The 16,944-nt window shown below is 49.3% G+C and overlaps 4 protein-coding genes across 7 annotated transcripts; all 4 read left to right on the top strand.

Moving 5' to 3' along the window:
* The first annotated feature begins 583 nt into the window (after positions 1-583).
* On the top strand, positions 584-2,244 carry LOC121588757 (endochitinase-like). Of its 2 annotated transcripts, none has more exons than XM_041907075.1 (3): positions 584-775; positions 854-1,466; positions 1,535-2,244. In XM_041907075.1, exons 2-3 carry the CDS (start codon positions 865-867, stop codon positions 2,148-2,150), a joined length of 1,218 nt encoding a protein of 405 aa, XP_041763009.1. In that variant the 5' UTR covers positions 584-775; positions 854-864; the 3' UTR covers positions 2,151-2,244. The 2 variants fall into 2 exon arrangements, with proteins under 2 accessions (XP_041763009.1, XP_041763008.1); XM_041907074.1 differs by having other exon boundaries at positions 585-782.
* Positions 2,245-2,350: 106 nt separating this feature from the next.
* LOC121588755 (endochitinase-like) lies at positions 2,351-4,453 on the top strand. The gene is made up of 3 exons (XM_041907072.1): positions 2,351-2,746; positions 2,903-3,533; positions 3,621-4,453. The coding sequence occupies exons 1-3, from the start codon at positions 2,725-2,727 to the stop codon at positions 4,240-4,242; spliced, it is 1,275 nt and encodes a 424-aa protein (XP_041763006.1). The 5' UTR covers positions 2,351-2,724; the 3' UTR covers positions 4,243-4,453.
* Positions 4,454-5,378: 925 nt separating this feature from the next.
* LOC121588756 (endochitinase-like) lies at positions 5,379-7,445 on the top strand. Its single transcript, XM_041907073.1, has 3 exons — positions 5,379-5,499; positions 5,666-6,051; positions 6,148-7,445. Exons 2-3 carry the CDS (start codon positions 6,006-6,008, stop codon positions 7,344-7,346), a joined length of 1,245 nt encoding a protein of 414 aa, XP_041763007.1. The 5' UTR covers positions 5,379-5,499; positions 5,666-6,005; the 3' UTR covers positions 7,347-7,445.
* A 977-nt stretch (positions 7,446-8,422) lies between these two features.
* Positions 8,423-16,759, top strand: LOC121588379 (probable serine/threonine-protein kinase kinX). 3 transcript variants are annotated; one of them, XM_041906237.1, is made up of 12 exons: positions 8,423-8,524; positions 9,089-9,195; positions 11,357-11,443; positions 11,513-12,111; positions 12,432-12,740; positions 12,823-13,035; positions 13,166-13,594; positions 13,770-14,091; positions 14,190-14,362; positions 14,823-15,014; positions 15,087-15,350; positions 15,431-16,759. In XM_041906237.1, exons 2-12 carry the CDS (start codon positions 9,135-9,137, stop codon positions 15,839-15,841), a joined length of 3,060 nt encoding a protein of 1,019 aa, XP_041762171.1. In that variant the 5' UTR covers positions 8,423-8,524; positions 9,089-9,134; the 3' UTR covers positions 15,842-16,759. The 3 variants fall into 3 exon arrangements, with proteins under 3 accessions (XP_041762171.1, XP_041762170.1, XP_041762172.1); XM_041906236.1 differs by having other exon boundaries at positions 8,435-8,543; XM_041906238.1 differs by lacking the exons at positions 12,432-12,740; positions 12,823-13,035 and having other exon boundaries at positions 8,435-8,543.
* Positions 16,760-16,944: the final 185 nt, after the last annotated feature.

A 16,944-nucleotide genomic window follows, 5' to 3' on the forward strand; every position in this document is an offset into this window, starting at 1 on the left:
AAGATACGTAATAGATTATAACAAATAGTGTTTTTATTGCTATTATAACTTTAATGCTAGAAAATGAAAAATTAATCTACTGCTGTTCCATTTCGCTAGTATAATGTAGTATTTTTTTTTTAATTTGCTTTACCTATTTCATTAACATTGTTCTACAGGACAGTATCAATCGCTGAGGTACACTAAGTAGGTGTCTTCTTGATGTGTTTGTGCAGGGATCGCCTGTAGTTGTAAATTCTCAAATTTTTGGCAGCGCTCTGGATCTGCCACTCAATCCACTAAACCACTGTTGAGCCAGTCAAACCACCTCCAACAAACTACTTAAGCTAAAGCACGGCTATCATATACTTCTACCAAAATAGGATGAATAACGATACACATTTGCTCCATATTGTATATAATCAAATAGAATTCACAGCAAAAACTTTTTTTTTCCAAAACTTGACAGTTTTTTGACAACATATACAATCACTGCCGCATTCACTGTAGTGAAACGGCTAATAATAGAACAACAAAGCACTAAAGACAACTCTTCAACATATTTCAACTGTAAGCTGACAACATCAAACGCTCCAAACGCTTCGAACTTATTGGTACTCCTAATAGTATCGGTTGTTTCCCTTTTGCCTTGTGTGCGATCAAACGCATTTGAAATTGTTGATTGTACGACACGATCGGATCAGACACCGTTCAATCATCGTCAGTCTCTGTCGATCGTTCCGATCGCTGCTCCGTTGGTTCTGTTTGTTTACACCTAATTTCAACAAAGATGATGGTAAAAAGTAAAGTATTTTACATTTTCCTCTTAATTTGATTGTTTACCTAACACTTTTATTGTTCTAAATTGCCACAGAAATTGCCCTTATGACGGCACTCCTGCTGGCAGCTAGCTACGAATGCCACGCCAAGCCCCAACGACTGATCTGCTACTACACGAACTGGTCCCACGCCCGGCCGAACGAGCACCGGTACGAGCTAGAGGACATTCCGGGCGACCTCTGCACTCACGTGGCGTACGCGTTCGTTGGCGTCGACGAAGCTACCTCACGCATCAGCTCCCTCAAGCCCGAGTACGATGAGGACGCCGGGCAGAGCGGGTTCGAGCGGTTTCGTGACCTGAAGGAACGGTTTCCGCATCTTCGGCTGATCGTTTCCGTGGGCGGCTGGACACACGGTGGCAGTGCGTTTAGCAGGATGGCCTCATCCCGTGCTGCCCGGTTGGAGTTTGTAACCAGTGCGGTCACCTTCCTGGACCGGTACCGGCTCGATGGGCTGGAAATTGTTTGGCTATGGCCGGGAGCGCCGGAGCGTGACGGCAAGCGGGAGGATAGGGATAACTTTTACTACCTCGTGGGTGACTTGCGGGACGCTTTCCGGCGGGCTGGAAAGGGTTGGGAGGTGTCCGTGCAGGTACCGGTTGATAGGGCTCGCATTGCTGTTGGCTATCAGCAAGAGTGGCTCTGTCAGTAAGTACCGGGGTGATGTCTTAACAGTGCAACCGTTGTTTAAAGTTCCTTTTCTTCGTTTTTTGCAGAGCTGCTGACTACATACACCTTGCCGGGTATGATTTGCGTGGTCCCTGGACGGGATATGCCGATGTCCATAGCGTACTGCGACGAAGATCGCACGACGTGCACTACTTTGCCACCTTCAACATAGAGGATGGCATCACCTCCTGGCTGGGTAAGGGATGTAGAGCGGATCAGCTCGTACTCGGTCTTCCATTGTACGGCCGTAGCTACGTGCTGAAGAATGCAACCCTCGCCACGGGCCCGGGAGCGCCGGCGATCGGACCGGGTGAGCCAGGACCGATCACGAACGATCCGGGCCTGTTGGGCTACTTTGAGCTGTGTGAAATGCTGAAGGATCGCAACTGGACGTATGGATGGGATGGGGCGGCACAGGCACCGTACGCGTATCGCGCCAACCAGTGGATTGGCTACGAGAGTACGGAATCTCTGTCAGCGAAAGCACAGTGGGTCGTTGGGAAGGGATTGGGTGGCATGTACGCATACACGCTGGATTTGGACGACTACCGGGGGCACTGTGGCGAAACGCATGGTCTGCTGCGTAGTTTGCATCGGGAATTGCGAAATGGTAGCGACGTTGAAGTAGATTTCGCTATATTCCGAGAAGGAGGCGTTGTCTAGTTGCTTGAAAATGTCTGTTGACTGTCGTCGATTGATGAGTAGACAGGATGCAATATTCCAGCAATATTTAGCAATAAATTCAAATAGCACGAAACACAACAGTTATAAACAAGTACAGGGCAACCGAAAAAACGAACCTGTCTGGAGGCATCCAAATTAAAACTCCCCAGAGTTTTTTTTCCTATTTTTGGAAATTCCCAATGTTTCTCCCTGAGCAACCAAAAAAAGAAAAAAGAAACCTCCTCAATCATGCACGTTGATAACCTTTTGGGATGATTTTCAGTTCCGTACCAACACACAGAACAAAACCACGTCTCATCGTTCTTCCAAACTGGTATCAGAGGTTGTTGTTCCGTTATGATTACACTTTGAGGCGCTTCTCCGCAACATATCTCCGCTCGTCATCCGCCGTCCCACGGTGGCCCGTAGGAGACTCCATCCAGCATCTAACAACGCAACCATCACCATTTCAAACTAACTATTAAGCGCCCAGTATCGCTCGGAACGTCTGCGGGTGTAAATGTGACTTTGGCCGTCGCCAAGAAAGACTTCTTCGGTTCTTTCCGCTTGGACGATGGCGAAGGCGCTAAAAAAATGTAAGTATCTCCCCCAGCACCAAACGGGAAGGAAGCGAAACCAGTTTGGTCGGATTTTTGGATCGCACCCTTGTTGTTTTTTTTTTAATTCCTCGTTCCGGTTGCTGCTGCTTCTTCTTCTTTCTTTCTTTTTGCTACTTCACGTGACTTTTACAGATACGAGACCACTCTCGGTGGAGATGGTGGGCTTGGTGCATCTGCTCCTGCTGCTCACGGCCCTTTGCGCCGGCGAAGAAAGTCGGCTGGTTTGCTACTTCACCAACTGGTCGCCGGACCGGGCCGGCGAGTACGCGTTCAATGTCAACGACATACCGGTCGAGCTGTGCACCCACCTCACCTACACCTTTGCCGGGGTGGACGAGGAAACGTTCGAGCTGCGGCCGACCGACGGCAAGTTCGACATACTGCAGCAGGGCTACGAGAAGTTCGCCAACCTGAAGAAGACAAACCCCGAGCTGAAGCTTTCGCTGGCCGTGGGAGGTTGGGCGCATGGGGCCGAACCGTTCCAGAAGATGGCGGCCACACTGACCGGGCGGGAGGTGTTTATTACCAGTGTGATTGAGTTCCTTCACCGGTACAACTTCGATGGGATCGAAATTGTGTGGCTTTGGCCGGGCAGTTCGGACCGGGGCGGCCAGCCGAGCGATAAGGACAACTTCTACCTGCTGATAGCGGAGCTGAAGAGCGCGTTCCGGGAGGCCGGACAGGATGGTTGGGAAGTGGTGGTGCAGGTGCCACTCGAGCGGTACCGCATCGAGCAGGGCTACCACCAAAGTCAGCTGTGCAGGTAAGCGTGCGTGGGGACTCCGAGTGGGGAGCGACCTTCAAAAAACCCGAAGCCATATTGCGGCCCTCTTCTTCGGTTTCTTCACAGAGTGGCGGACTATGTGTACGTAACCGGATACGATCTTCGCGGCTCGTGGAACGGGTACACCGACGTGCACAGCCCCATGAACAATCGCCCATTCGATACGGGCGCGCAGAGAGATTTGAACGTCAAGGGTGGCGTGCAGCACTGGATCAAAGGTGGCTGTCCGGCGCGCAAAATCGTCCTCGGTGTGCCACTGTTCGGACGCACGTACACACTGGCAAACAGTGAGGAGCACGGACTGGCGGCACCAACCACCGGACCAGGGCTCCCGGGACCACAAACGAAGGATGCCGGCTACCGGGGATACTTTGAAATTTGCACCGAAATGCAGCAGTCCGACTGGACGGTCGATTGGGACGTGCGGGGCCAATGCCCGTACGCTTACCGGGGCGATCAGTGGATCGGGTTCGAGAATACGATCTCGATCGTGGAGAAGGCCAACTACGCCAAGTATCAGGGGCTGGCGGGCGTGTACGCCTTTTCGCTCGATCTGGACGACTACCGGGGCAAGTGTGGCAAACGGTATCCGCTGCTAACGGCGCTGCGCAATGCCTACAAACCGAAGATGCTATGCGGGACGGGTGACGATTTTGCGGCCTTCCGTGAGCCCTGTGATCTTGCTTAGTGTGGGACAGTGACGGTTCGGGAACATTGGGTGAAACTGTACCACGCAACAGTACGTGCTTTGGAGTTCGGCGATGAAATCGGTGAAAGTGAGAGACAGGTTTGAAGTGCGCAAAATAGAGGCCGTGTGTCGGGAATTTTAACCGTGAGTGATATTCATTCTTGGTGCTCAGTAAAGTGCTCTAACATTGCCAGCAAAGTTTGTTGCAAAATCACACAACATGCCTTTTTCAATTTTAAATGTATTTATCCGAAACAATGTTACAGTTCAATTAACATTTCGTGCGTTATTTTAAAGTTCCCAAATGGTATGAGTGAGTGTCTTATTCAGTGATGTCAAACGTGCTAATCAAGACGATAAAAGGTGCGAATATACGAAATGTTAAAGTGGAATTGCAGTGTTTGTGGTTTATTTCTTTTAGAGTTACTCGTGGAGTTTTGACATGAGATTTTCTCTAATACCTTGCTCTTCGAATTACTGGCAGTTACTGAAAGATTCTTGAATTTTTCACACAATTTTTCAACTGTTTTCCATTTTGTTCCAAGAATGTTAAGACATTTTCCAATAATGGTTGGACGTATTCAAATACTTCAGAAACAGTCATCATGAGAGTTGCAAAACAGTCAACGATTATTCAGTTTATGTCGTTCCCTTTTTCAAAAACATAGTGAAATGTAAAAGGATGTACATTAAAAGAGAACTAGTAAGTGACTTAATCAAAAGATAACGATGACTAACAATCAAATTAAACGTTTGGGAATGCTTTTCACAGCTATATTACGATAATTTCACACAAATAGTATGAAAACCAAATTAATTTGAATGGAACTTACCTGAGCGTTTGCAACATCTCTAAGCGCAGTTCAAGAAAAAAGAGCCGGAAGTAAGCTAAGACCAAGATCAGAAACCTACGCCCATTGGTCGGCTTTGGATGTTCAATCCGTCCAAGTGTCCGTAATTGTTAATAAGCTCCAAGCTGATCACAAAGCATCTAGTCACAAACACTTAAGTGTAAAAGTACTTTCCACGATTCTTGCATGGCGAGTGACTTTTACCGAGGAGAATATTATCATGTTTGACATCACTGAGTGTTCATCAAATCAGAATAGTGAATAATAAGAAGATTAGATTTGAGCAGCGATTAGTTATTGCATTAGGAGCACAACCACATAGGCAAAAAAATAAACTCGTATCAGTCTTGCCTTCTTTTGCTAACAGTACAGGCTTTAATGTCTAGCGTCTTCATAGGTACTATAGGTACGGTATATCTCGGTATATCTACGATCGAAATCCATCAGTCAACTGTTAGCGACCTAACGTCTTGTGAATTACCTTTAGCACTTTTAATGAATTCCACCAGCCATACAGCAAGATACGTACGATCGTTACTATCATCTTTCTGTTGTTGTTGTGTTTGTTGTAGGTTGTGCTTCCGTTCCCAACGCTCCCCTACTGCCACAATCGGGTCTGTGGGTTTTATTGCCCAGAATTTCCCCTGCTGTTTACCAAACGAACAGGTTTTTTTTCCTACACACCCGGACATTCGTGCGAGGGGTAAGTGAGTTGTTGTGCGATGCGCGCGCTGCATTCTGTATTAAGACGCGAGCGCGACAACACGCATCTCGGGACACTGGTTGTCGGTGGTAGCAACCTTGTTTCTGTGCTGGAATTGAAGCTTTTGCCAAGTGAAAATCATGTTTGCTGCTTAGTTGTGGTTTGAAACATAGAGAAAAGGTGCTAAGCAAATAGAACATTCCATCGTAATGAAGTTCGCTGTCTGTGTTCTCCTCATGTGCAGCCTTGCGCTGGGTAAGAAGGCTTATTTCCATTTCCTCTTTTGCACATTGCCCTTCACAGTAGCATGACTCTTCTCTTTTGCGCATTCTTTTCGGTGGGGCACTGCAGCTGCTGAAACCCGTTTCGTCTGCCACTACACGACCTGGTCCCGCGATCGGCCGGACGAAGGTTCCTTCCAGATCAACGACATCCCGGGCAACCTTTGCTCGCACGTCGTCTACAACTTCCTCGGCGTGAACGAAACCTCCTACCAGCTGGAGCTGCTGCAGCCCGAGTATGACCTCGGCGAGCGGGCGCTCGAACGGTTCGCCGCGCTGAAAGACCAGTTCCCCCACCTGAAGCTGCTGATCGCGGTCGGTGGCTGGGCGCACGGTGGTGCGCGCTTCAGCGAGATGGCCAAGTTTCGCACCCGGCGCAATCAGTTCATCGGCAGCGTGATCAAGTTCCTGCACCAGTACCGGCTCGACGGCATCGAGCTGGTGTGGCTCTATCCGGGCAACTTCGATCGGGGCGGCGCTGTGGAGGACAAGGACACCTTCCTCTATCTCGTGTCCGAGCTGGCCAGGGTGGTGCGGGACGAGAAGAAACCGTACGAGGTGGTGATACAGGTGCCGGTGGACATCTCGCGCATGGCGGTCGGGTACCACCAGGAGGAGCTGTGCGCGGCGGCCGACTTCGTGCACATGGTCGGGTACGATCTGCGCGGCTGGTGGAACAACTTTGCCGACGTGCACAGCCCGCTGGCGCCCCGGCCGAACGATCTCGTGATGGACAGCTTCGAGCACGTGAACGTGGGGGACGGCGTGCAGGATTGGCTCGACAAGGGCTGCCCGCCCGAGAAGGTGACGCTCGGGGTGGCCCTGTTCGGCCGCACCTACCTGCTGGACGATCCGCTCGACAACACGATCGGTGCGGTGACGATCGGGGCCGGCGATCCGGGCCCGTACAGCAACGAGCCGGGCTATCTCGGCTACTGCGAGTTCTGCCACAATCTGACCAGCGACGAGTGGACGAAGAAGTGGGACGATGTGGGCCTGTGCCCGTACGCGTACACCGAGACGACCTGGATCGGGTACGAGAACGAGCGGTCGCTGCAGGAAAAGATCAACTACGTGAAGCAGAAGGGACTGGGCGGGCTGTACGCGTTCTCGCTCGATCTGGACGACTATAGGGGGGCCTGCGGGGAACCGTTCCCGCTGACCCGCTTCCTATCGCGCTATCACGACGAAACGAAGATCAAAGATTGGCACATTTTCGTCTCGACCACGGAGCGGAAGGAGATCAACACGACGGAAGGCGAAGCGTAACTATCGTGGGCAACACTCTCTAAGCATAACACACGCACGCAGCGCATTGTGTAATGTATTTTATGATAAAAAAATAAAGGCAAACTGCAACGCGCTTTACATAATGGCCATCGTCAGTGTCTGTTGTCGCTATTATTTGTAACAACTAAAACAACAACAAACCGGTTAGAATTATTCTGGGCTGCCGCCAAACAGCGGCGCAAATTAATTAACAACCCACTGAAGCGTGCGGGTAATCCCGCTCGCTCTGGTGTGTGTGTGTATGAGTGTGTGTTTGTGTGGAAATTCCACCATGGTGGGCTAACTAGTTAGGCGGTTTCATGCACACTGGGACGTTTGTGTGGCAGGTGATCTCCTCTCCCTGGCATGCCGTCAACAAACTTCCGCGGGCCCTTGGGTCAGATGTCAGCGGCATGATAATGGAGCGCCGGCAGCGATCGGTGCTGGAGGAGCTCGGAGCATAAAACACTCCACAAAGTAGATTATTCTAACAATAAACATTAATCTTTTCCCGCCACAAACAAAAAAGATCACTCTCACACAGCTTCGGCACGTGTTACTTCATTTGTTCTGTTTTACACCCTCCCCCAAACTAGATCGCGATCGGGGTGAGACGAAATTGTCAGACGAAATATCCACTACATCTTCGCCGGATGGTGGCGTCCGTTTTCGTTGCCCGTATATTTCGCGCTAGTTGTGCTATTTTTTGTGTCTATATCTCTAAAATTAACCATGGAGGTGGCAGTACAACAGCCGAGCTCTCGCACTTTTGCGCACACTTTAACTCTCTTTTCCGTCTGCTGGTGCTCCTATTTGCTCTTCTCCGATACGTTCCGTGCGGCGTGGTGTGTGTGTGTGTGTGTGTGTGTGTGTGTGTGTGTGTGTGTGTGTGTGTGTGTGTGTGTGTGTGTGTGTGTGTGTGTGTGTGTGTGTGTGTGTGTGTGTGCTTGTGAGTACGTCAGTGCGCCACCCGCCCAGGTCCTGGTCCCTGGTACGCCCGGATCGTCCGTAGCATCTCCTCGTCCTATATCCCACCCCTCTAGCCACGATGGATTTGCAGCCAGAGAACGGTTTTGGGTGAGAAGCGAGATTTGGGAAATTCGGCAACCACCTACCGACCGACCGACGGGGGTTTTGGCCAGTGAGTGAATCTTCGAGCATCGTCCGGGACGCACGTTGTACGTGATCTACTTTGCGGTAATTTTTGAGTGGGTTTTTTTTTGGCAGCCATGAAACATTTATACATATGTTGGTGCTGGTGATCCTGTCTGGGCAACTGTGAACAGTGGAAAAATGTGCAAATTTTCATTGAAAATATTTAACAAATAGAAGAGGCAAATGATAATTTAGAGAAATATGTAATTGAGTATTCAAAATGCAGCAAAATGTACCAACAAAGTGTGTTGTTTTTTGTGTTGTTGTGCAATGTGGTAGAAAATGAAAATATAAGCTGAAAATCAAATAGAAAGAGTTGTTTCAAGCAATATAGTGATGATCGTTAATAGTTATGGATACGTAGTGGAAAATCATGTGAAGATCACTTGTGAAACAAAGAGCAAGGGGAACAGATAATTTAAGAGCAAGATAGAAGCATACAAAAATTAGTCATCAACCAAAATATATATATATCCACTAATGGAAGCAAATGCAAATGTTTGCTAAAGTGTTTTGTGATTTTGTGCAGCAATAGTATGTTATAAATTGTGTTTTCTCCATCTTGTTTCGTCACAATTACTTTCCAGTCATATGTAAGTGGAATAAGGCTGAACCACAACGAAGTGAGCAACCATGCGACGACTTTCAGTGTGGGTCCTGTTGGGCCTAGCGCTGTTTACCCTAAGCACAGCGGGTAAGTAGCAGTAGCAGTAGTAGTAGTAGTACGTCTAGACAAAACTATTGCAAGAACAACCAAAAAAAAAAAGGCCAACACATCAGCTGGCAAAGAATGCGAGTCAAGTGCACCGCAGCAGCAGCAGCGGTCGCCGACAACCGTGGTCGCCGTGTAGAATGTAGTGAAAATTGCACGTTATATAATTTTATTATGCAACTCCTGCCACCCTGCGATCGCCGTGCGATGTCTCGGTGGGCCTGGTGAATGTGCGCGATCCTGGTGAATCGCGAAACGGTAGCACCAGTTTGTGTTTGAAAAGCCGAAACACCCGTCGGTCTATGGTTGATGATGATGATGACGATCGGGCCGGCCGTCTTGGACGGTGTGTCGGGTCGCCCAAGGCAAGAGGTTAGGGATTTATTTTTAACCTATTCCGAACTCCTTCCTATGGGTTTTGCGGGCGAGCTTCTAGACATGGATATATATACCGTACGCTACGGATCGAGCACACACAGAGTGTGGTGTGGGTTTTGCGTGCCTTTCGGCTTGCCAAAATAATAATGATAATAATAATAATAACAATAATAATGACGGATTTGATTTTTAATTGCACAAGAGAAGACAAAAAATCTCTCACTTCATTCTGATACGATCCGGCGCCCAAGATTAAAATCCTCCTTCCCCATTTTGATGAGATTCTTCGCGGATCAAGCGCCAACGAAAACTTTGACAAGCTCAACACTGACCGAATGTGACATGAGTGAACCATAATTTGACAATCTACACGACCAGTGGACGCGCTGTATACGCACGTCCGGAGCTTCTTTTTTTTCTTTCAAACAATGGCTAATGTTGCTAAATCGGTAATAAATTCACTGTCGGCCTTGATGGGACCCCAGCGTGGTGGGACGACGCATGGGGGGAGCGACTTCAATTATCGGCTTACTCACCAGAACATGTCGGGATCGTGTTCCCTTCAACATCCCCTGCAACTGCCGCCGCTTTGGAGGCGACGAGCTGCTTAAAAGGATATTTTTAGGAGCCTGTTGTCATTAGTCCAACCGGACGGACGCGCGTTGTAAAGTTGGCCTTCTCGTGCGCCTCTCACTCTCAATTGTAGGATCGGGTTTTTTGGTACAGAGTTTTTTGTTTTGTTCTTTGTTCATATCAATATCGGTCGGGTTGATGGTTGCGAATGGTTGGCAGAGTCATCAATAGCGAAATGAAGACTAAATTTAAATAAATTACCTCATACTTCAAAGGAATTTCGAACCTCTGCTCTGCATTGCGCGGCGTCCGATAAACGGTGCGTTCCACACGGCGGGTCGTTCTTTATAACAAAACCGCGCGGCCAGGCGCAACACACCAAAGATCCTTCTTTAATTGCCATTTTCTATAATTAAACGCCAAGACGCGTGAGAAATTGTGATGCTCAGCGATGCTCAGTTTGATAATAACTAACCATGGCACAGGTTACGTACGGTGGAATGCCATGCACACATACACGCACATAAGACATACCGAGCGTCTTCTTGAGCCAGAATGTTCAGCAGACAACCCATGCTGACGCGGATTGATAGCGAACGAAGCAAAATGAAGATATGTGAATGGAAAATCTTCACTTTTCATTTTAACACGCTGGAACGGGTTTCCATTGCATGAGCAAAACTGCATCTGGCACTACCGATTCGATCCTCGTTGCTGTTCACTGTGCTGGCGTCACCAACTGTCACTGTGTGCATGATCTTGACACACATTTTCATGGTCCAGCCTGTCCCATTGACGACACCGTTCGCGCAGGACCAGTGTGTTCCGTCAGGGTCACTATTTTTAAATAGAGATTAATATAGCTTCGATGGAAATAGGACGCACCAAGCTGTGCCATCGGCGCGCGCGTGTGTGATCGATCTGAGACGACATCTGTTGTGTAGGCAAGGTTGTTAGCTCAGCAGCGATAACGGCACCGCACAACCCCATATCACTCGAGATCATGTGATCGAGGTCTTGCATTACACAAGAGATTCGTTTAACGAGCATTTTCAAACTCAAAGGTTATTGCGATGTTATTTTTGAGCATTGATCTGATCTTGAGATCTGTATAGAACTAGATTTAAATTCAGAAAAAATATCCACAACGGTTTCTAATATTTTGCTTAACCCTCCCACTCCCCCTTCGCAGGATTACAGGTGCAAGCGGAAACGCCCACCGAGTACGAATGCAGACCTTACATTGAGAAAGCAATTCAAGATCTCAAGTCCGAATCAGGTAGCAATCGCAAGGATGGTGCAGAAGCCTATGTCCAAACGATCTAACGTCAACAACCATTCATTCTAGCGGAAGCTGCCGATGAAGGAAATGCCAGTATAGAGCATACGATCGATGTGACAAGCCAGGAGGAGCAGGACAACACCGCAGCGGAGGAAGTGAGCACCGAGGAAACGGACACGGCTGCGGACGATGCTACGGAAGAGATAACTCCCTCGGAGGAGGTCCAGGAGCAGCTGTTCGCCGACACAACGGAGGATGAGGCGACGGGCAATGTAGAAGCCTCGGAAGAGACCGAACAGGAGCCGGCCGAGGCTGCCGATTCCGAGGAGGGCGAAGAGGAGCAGACCGAGGATCAGGAAGAGAACGTCACGGAGGAAGCGGTTCAATCGGAAGAGACGGAACCGACCGTCTCGGAAGAAGCGGAACAGTCCGAAGAGGTGCCAGCAGAAACCGAGGAGTTGACCTCCGAGGAATCGGCCAACCAGGTGCTGGAGGACGCCACTGAAGAAGAGGAAGACGAAGAAGCTGCTGCTGAGGATGATGGCGAGCAGGACGAGGAGGAAGATGTAGCCACGGAGGAAGTGACTGAATCGGCGGAAGAAGAAGCTACCGACAGTCAGGAAGCGGCAGCAGATTCTGCTGAAGACCAGGAAGAGGAGGAAGAGGTAAATTTGTTGTGCCCTGTAAACCTACCTGTTTCCCTGTTTATTACACAAGATGCGTTTATCCGATCATGTCCCATGTCCATGTCCGATTCGCCGAATGCTTACTGTATTTCCACTACCGAAATTTCCACACGAACCTTTACCTCTACCATTCTCGCTTGTTGTACCGTTTTATTGCTGATCACCTGATCATCACCGTACCTTCGAATGCTCCCTGTGTCGGCTTTTCTCCAACCATCTCAATCATCTGGCTTTGTATTCGAAACACACATTACGTATGCTACACATTTATGGTGCTTTCAAACTTAATATGATACTAGGACGAGGAAGACGAAACGTCAGAAGATGTAGCCGAACAGACCAAATCGGAAGAAAGCGATGTTGATGATGATGGGGAAGAAGAAAAGGAAGAAAATGATGATGATGATGATGAGGAAGAATCTCAAGCACAGTCCAGTAGTGAAGATGAGGAAGATGACGATCTAGACGAGGAAAATGCCGCTAAAGGATCGTACGACGATCGTGAGCAGGAAGATGTTGAAGATGCTTCTGCCGAAGCAAACGAAGCATCGGAGGAGGTAGTTGCTAGTAGTGAGGACACTACCGAACAGACTGACAATGACGAATTGGTAAGAAAGATCGGCCGAGCTTTGCGATAGCTCTTTAGGTGTGTGTTGTACTCGCCGCTGCTAACTGGTGCACTTTCGTCAGGAAGGAACAAACTCGGAGGAACAGGAAACCACTACAGAGGGTAGCGATGAAGCGTCGTTGACTGACGAGACTGAGGCCGTTAGTGGCGAGGAATCTGAGTCAGAGGATGAGCCAGCCAGTCAGGAAGAGGCCGATGAAGATGCTGCCGATGATGAGAATTTGAGTGAAGAAACGGATAATGAAACGGTCGATGAAACGGCAACAAGCGAGGAGGTATGGTGCTTTGGTCCTCGGTGTGGAGATATTCACAAAAAGTCCCAAAAGTTGTTGACGATTCGATAATTGGTGTTAGAAAATGCGCGCATAGGGAGTGGGGGCGATTAATCACGTTAATACTTTCCAGGAAAATGCTGAAGCCGAACCAGCGTCTGACGAGCAGTTGGCAGTGGACAGCCAGGAAGAGCAGGAGGATGCCGCTCAGGATGAACCCTCCGCTGAGGAGCCGGCCGAAGAGAGTAGCGAAGATGCTACCGCCGCTGCCGAGGAAGGTTCCCAGGAGCAGCAGGAAGCTGACAGTGCTGAGGAAGCAACCGATTCCCAGCAAGCGGCTGAGGATAGCAGTGCCGAGGAAAGTGTCACCGAATCTGTCGAACAGGAAGCCGGAGTGCCAGCTGAAGGTGAAAGCGAGGAGGAGACCGTTTTGAAGCAGGATTCCGAGGAGTCGTTGCCGGCGGACGGAGAGGCTAGTGTTGAGCAGTCGGCTGAAGAAAGCGAAACCGCCTTGCAGGAGGAGGAGAAGGAGGAGTCGTTCCCCGAGGAAGATCTGCTATTGGTAATGAAAATATTGCTTTATCTATTTCACAAGCACGAGCTGTTCAACGAAGGCGCGTAGTGGTGGTCGGTTTTGCAAGCAACCAGGCCAGCTAGGCGCATTGTTGGTGTGACATTATTTTCGCTTGTTTTATACCCCATTCCTCTATCTGTCTGTCCTGTCGTGTCCCATACAGGAGTACGAAATTCCAACGAACCTTAGAGATACTACGCACGTCTACGAACTGCTGAACATCAACGATGATGCGTCGTCACGCGAGAAAGCGCTGCAGGAAACGGCCGACGTGATCTTGCGCGACCTGAAGCGCATCTACGACAACTCGATCAAACCGCTCGAAACGCTGTACAAGTATCGCGATCTCAGCAATCGTCACTTTGGCGATCCGGAGATCTTCTCGAAACCGCTCGTACTGTTCATGGGCCCGTGGAGCGGCGGCAAGTCGACCATCCTCAACTATCTGACCCACAACGAGTACACGCCGAACTCGGTGCGCACAGGTAATGTACGAGACAATGGTGCCCCCCGGATGACATAATTAGAGAGCATAGTTCGTAAAATGAGTCTTATGTCTTCTGTCCGCTTCTCGCCCCGCTAGGTGCTGAACCGTCGCCCGCATACTTTAACATTTTAATGCACGGTGACGAGCCGGAGGTTTTGGACGGTACCCAGCTGGCCGCCGATTGGACTTTCTCGGGATTGCAAAAGTTTGGACAGGGTCTGCTTGACCGGCTGCGTGGCCAGAAGCTGCCCAACAAGCTGCTCGAAAGGGTAAGTTAGTAAGCGGCGCACCGCATCACAGTGTGCCAGTTTGTGCTACTATTTTGCGACCGGGACCCCACTCGCTCACACTGCGGGCGGGGAGGACACTGTGTCGAGACCGACCTTTGAGGTGTTTGTTAACGCAACCATGGCAGCAGCAGCAGCAGCAGCAGCAGCTGTTGCGGTGTCGATCTAGGGGTTGACATTTCGTGCACATCACACGCACTCTCGGGAGCGCGCGCGAATTGCGACAAAACCACGGGTCTGAAATAGATTCGCCGTCGTTTGGGTTCTATTTTTACCGCACGCTTCTGTGGCGAGATACTTCAAACTTTCACTGCCAACTGCTGTGCCCAAAGGCGTCCGACGGGGTGATCGTTACCGGCGTCCCCGCTCCTTCTCGCGAGCTCTTGACCCAAAACGGGGGTAAAGCGCATTACTAAGCGAGTGATGTTCTCGTTCGTTGCAGGTGAACATTGTCGAAATTCCAGGCATTCTGGAGGTCCGCAAGCAGGTGTCCAAGTACTTCCCGTTCAACGATGCCTGCCAGTGGTTTATCGATCGCGCCGACATCATCTTCCTGGTGTACGACCCGTCCAAGCTGGACGTTGGACCAGAAACCGAAGCCATCCTGGACCAGCTCAAGGGACGAGAATATCAGGTAGGGCAAATGTGTGCCGTACCGTGTGTGTGTGTTTTAAGACCTCACTAAATGGTATCTTCTTCGCCACAGACACGAATCCTGCTGAACAAGGCTGATCAAGTGAAACCTGAGGAGCTGCTGCGCGTCCAGAGTGCCTTGATTTGGAACATTTCGCCGCTGATGTCGTCGGCGCAACCACCGGTCATGTACACGGTGTCGCTCTGGTCCAACCCCTACGAGGTGGGTGCACCCGTCCGGCTGCTGCAGGCACAGGAGCGATCTTTGCTGCTCGACCTGGGCCAGGCCATCGATCGACGAATTGAAAACAAAATTGCCAGTGCACGTCGCTTCGCGGTAAGTACCAACAGCTTCATCGCCAGGATGCATAGGATGAAATACTGACAAACCGCTCCCCCGCGATGTCCTTCCGGCAGGTTCGTGTGCGCAACCACGCCAAGATGGTGGACTGCTATCTCACCACGTACTACAACCACAAGACGCTGTTCGGCAACAAGAAGCAGATTGCCGAGAAAATCATTGCCAGCCCGCAGGACTACCACATCTACGAGGGTCTGTCCACGCTGACCAACATCTCCCGGTACGATCTGCCCGATCCGGAAGTGTACCGCGACTTCTTCCACCTGAACCCGCTGTACGAGTTCCAGAAGCTGTCCGAAACGTGCACCTACTTCCGCGGCTGCCCGATCAACAAGCTGGACGTGGCGATCGCGTACGATCTGCCCGAGCTGGTCGGCAAGTACAAGAAGATGGCGGAGGCCGCCCTTGCCAAGCTGGACGTGCTCACGCCAACGTCCGATTTCGGCAAGGGGAAATCGAACAGTTGAGCGAGCGCGCCCTAAACCGATCGTTCACAACTCTGCATTCAATGCGTAATGTTAAAGTAGCTTAGTACGGTATTTTTTTTGTTATTATTATTAACGGTTGTTTTTGTTACGTTCGCTTACACGAGAATCATCGTCCTCTTTTTCTACTATGTTTAACTGCTATCGTCGTAGAGGTTTGCGAGGTATCGCTGGCATATCCCAGCTCGGCAATACCGGAGCAGCAAGCAGATCTGTGCTTTTTTGTTATTATTTGTCTCTACTTTCATTCTCTCTAATTCTATAGATTGCAAAGATGGGAGGGGGTTTATTTGGTTGTATCGGAACGAACCTTACCTAAACCGCCGCAACATAATTTATTGCAAACAAATTGCTATTAGCTCGTGCTATACGATGGGACGGGGTTAGTTATGGAACAACGACTGTAGTTGTCAACGTTACAAAAGGAAAGGGAAAGGGAAAGGTTTACCGTTTTGTTAAATAAAGAGTACTTGCTTGTTTGAAAACTGTCAGACAACAAACAAACACAAACCAACAATGCGCACACCACACCAAGAATAACGCACTTCGCAATGGGGAACTACAAACTCCCATTTGGAGAGAGCCGGAACCCGGAAAAAACCCGGAGCCCGGGTGTGTGCTACGAAAACAGAAACAAAAACGAACGTTTGCCTATGTGATAAATGATGGCTCAGAGCATAAGAAGACATTGCAGTGTATAGCTTTCGTCCAAGGTAATAAAACGATCAAACAAGATTTGCGTTTGGCGCAATATGTGACTCCAGAGACCAGACTGATTGAACCGGGTAAACGGAAATGTGCTACAAATCGGCAAAACAAACACGCGGGGCATAACGATCGCCCACGATTCGAAACCTAACCGAGAGAAAGTTTAATAAAAATTGTAAAAGTTAATCAAAAGTTTCAAATGGTGGTAATGTTGTTGCGTTGGCCAGGAAAGGAAAGCGTTACAAATGAAATTTGCAAATAATGTTGATTAAGAGAGACGCCTATACGCTGGGAAAATCTGGTCCCTTAGGTTTTCTCTTATACAAAATTATTTGTAAATTAAAGTTATGTTTGAAAATGTGAGGATGAGCGTTAGT

The sequence above is a fragment of the Anopheles merus genome, chromosome 2R, assembly GCF_017562075.2.
Source record: "Anopheles merus strain MAF chromosome 2R, AmerM5.1, whole genome shotgun sequence".
NCBI classification, from domain to species: domain Eukaryota; kingdom Metazoa; phylum Arthropoda; class Insecta; order Diptera; family Culicidae; genus Anopheles; species Anopheles merus.

Bases quoted from the DNA above. Each gene is read 5' to 3' on its own strand.
- LOC121588757 (XM_041907074.1), top strand. The intron at 1,467-1,534 runs GTAAGTACCGGG...CGTTTTTTGCAG, and splicing joins CAGCAAGAGTGGCTCTGTCA to AGCTGCTGACTACATACACC.
- LOC121588755 (XM_041907072.1), top strand. From the start codon at position 2,725: ATGGCGAAGGCGCTAAAAAAAT. The intron at 2,747-2,902 runs GTAAGTATCTCC...TGACTTTTACAG, and splicing joins GGCGAAGGCGCTAAAAAAAT to ATACGAGACCACTCTCGGTG. The intron at 3,534-3,620 runs GTAAGCGTGCGT...GTTTCTTCACAG, and splicing joins CACCAAAGTCAGCTGTGCAG to AGTGGCGGACTATGTGTACG.
- LOC121588756 (XM_041907073.1), top strand. From the start codon at position 6,006: ATGAAGTTCGCTGTCTGTGTTCTCCTCATGTGCAGCCTTGCGCTGG. The intron at 6,052-6,147 runs GTAAGAAGGCTT...GGGGCACTGCAG, and splicing joins CATGTGCAGCCTTGCGCTGG to CTGCTGAAACCCGTTTCGTC.
- LOC121588379 (XM_041906237.1), top strand. From the start codon at position 9,135: ATGCGACGACTTTCAGTGTGGGTCCTGTTGGGCCTAGCGCTGTTTACC. The intron at 9,196-11,356 runs GTAAGTAGCAGT...CCCCCTTCGCAG, and splicing joins GTTTACCCTAAGCACAGCGG to GATTACAGGTGCAAGCGGAA. The intron at 13,595-13,769 runs GTAATGAAAATA...TGTCCCATACAG, and splicing joins CCGAGGAAGATCTGCTATTG to GAGTACGAAATTCCAACGAA.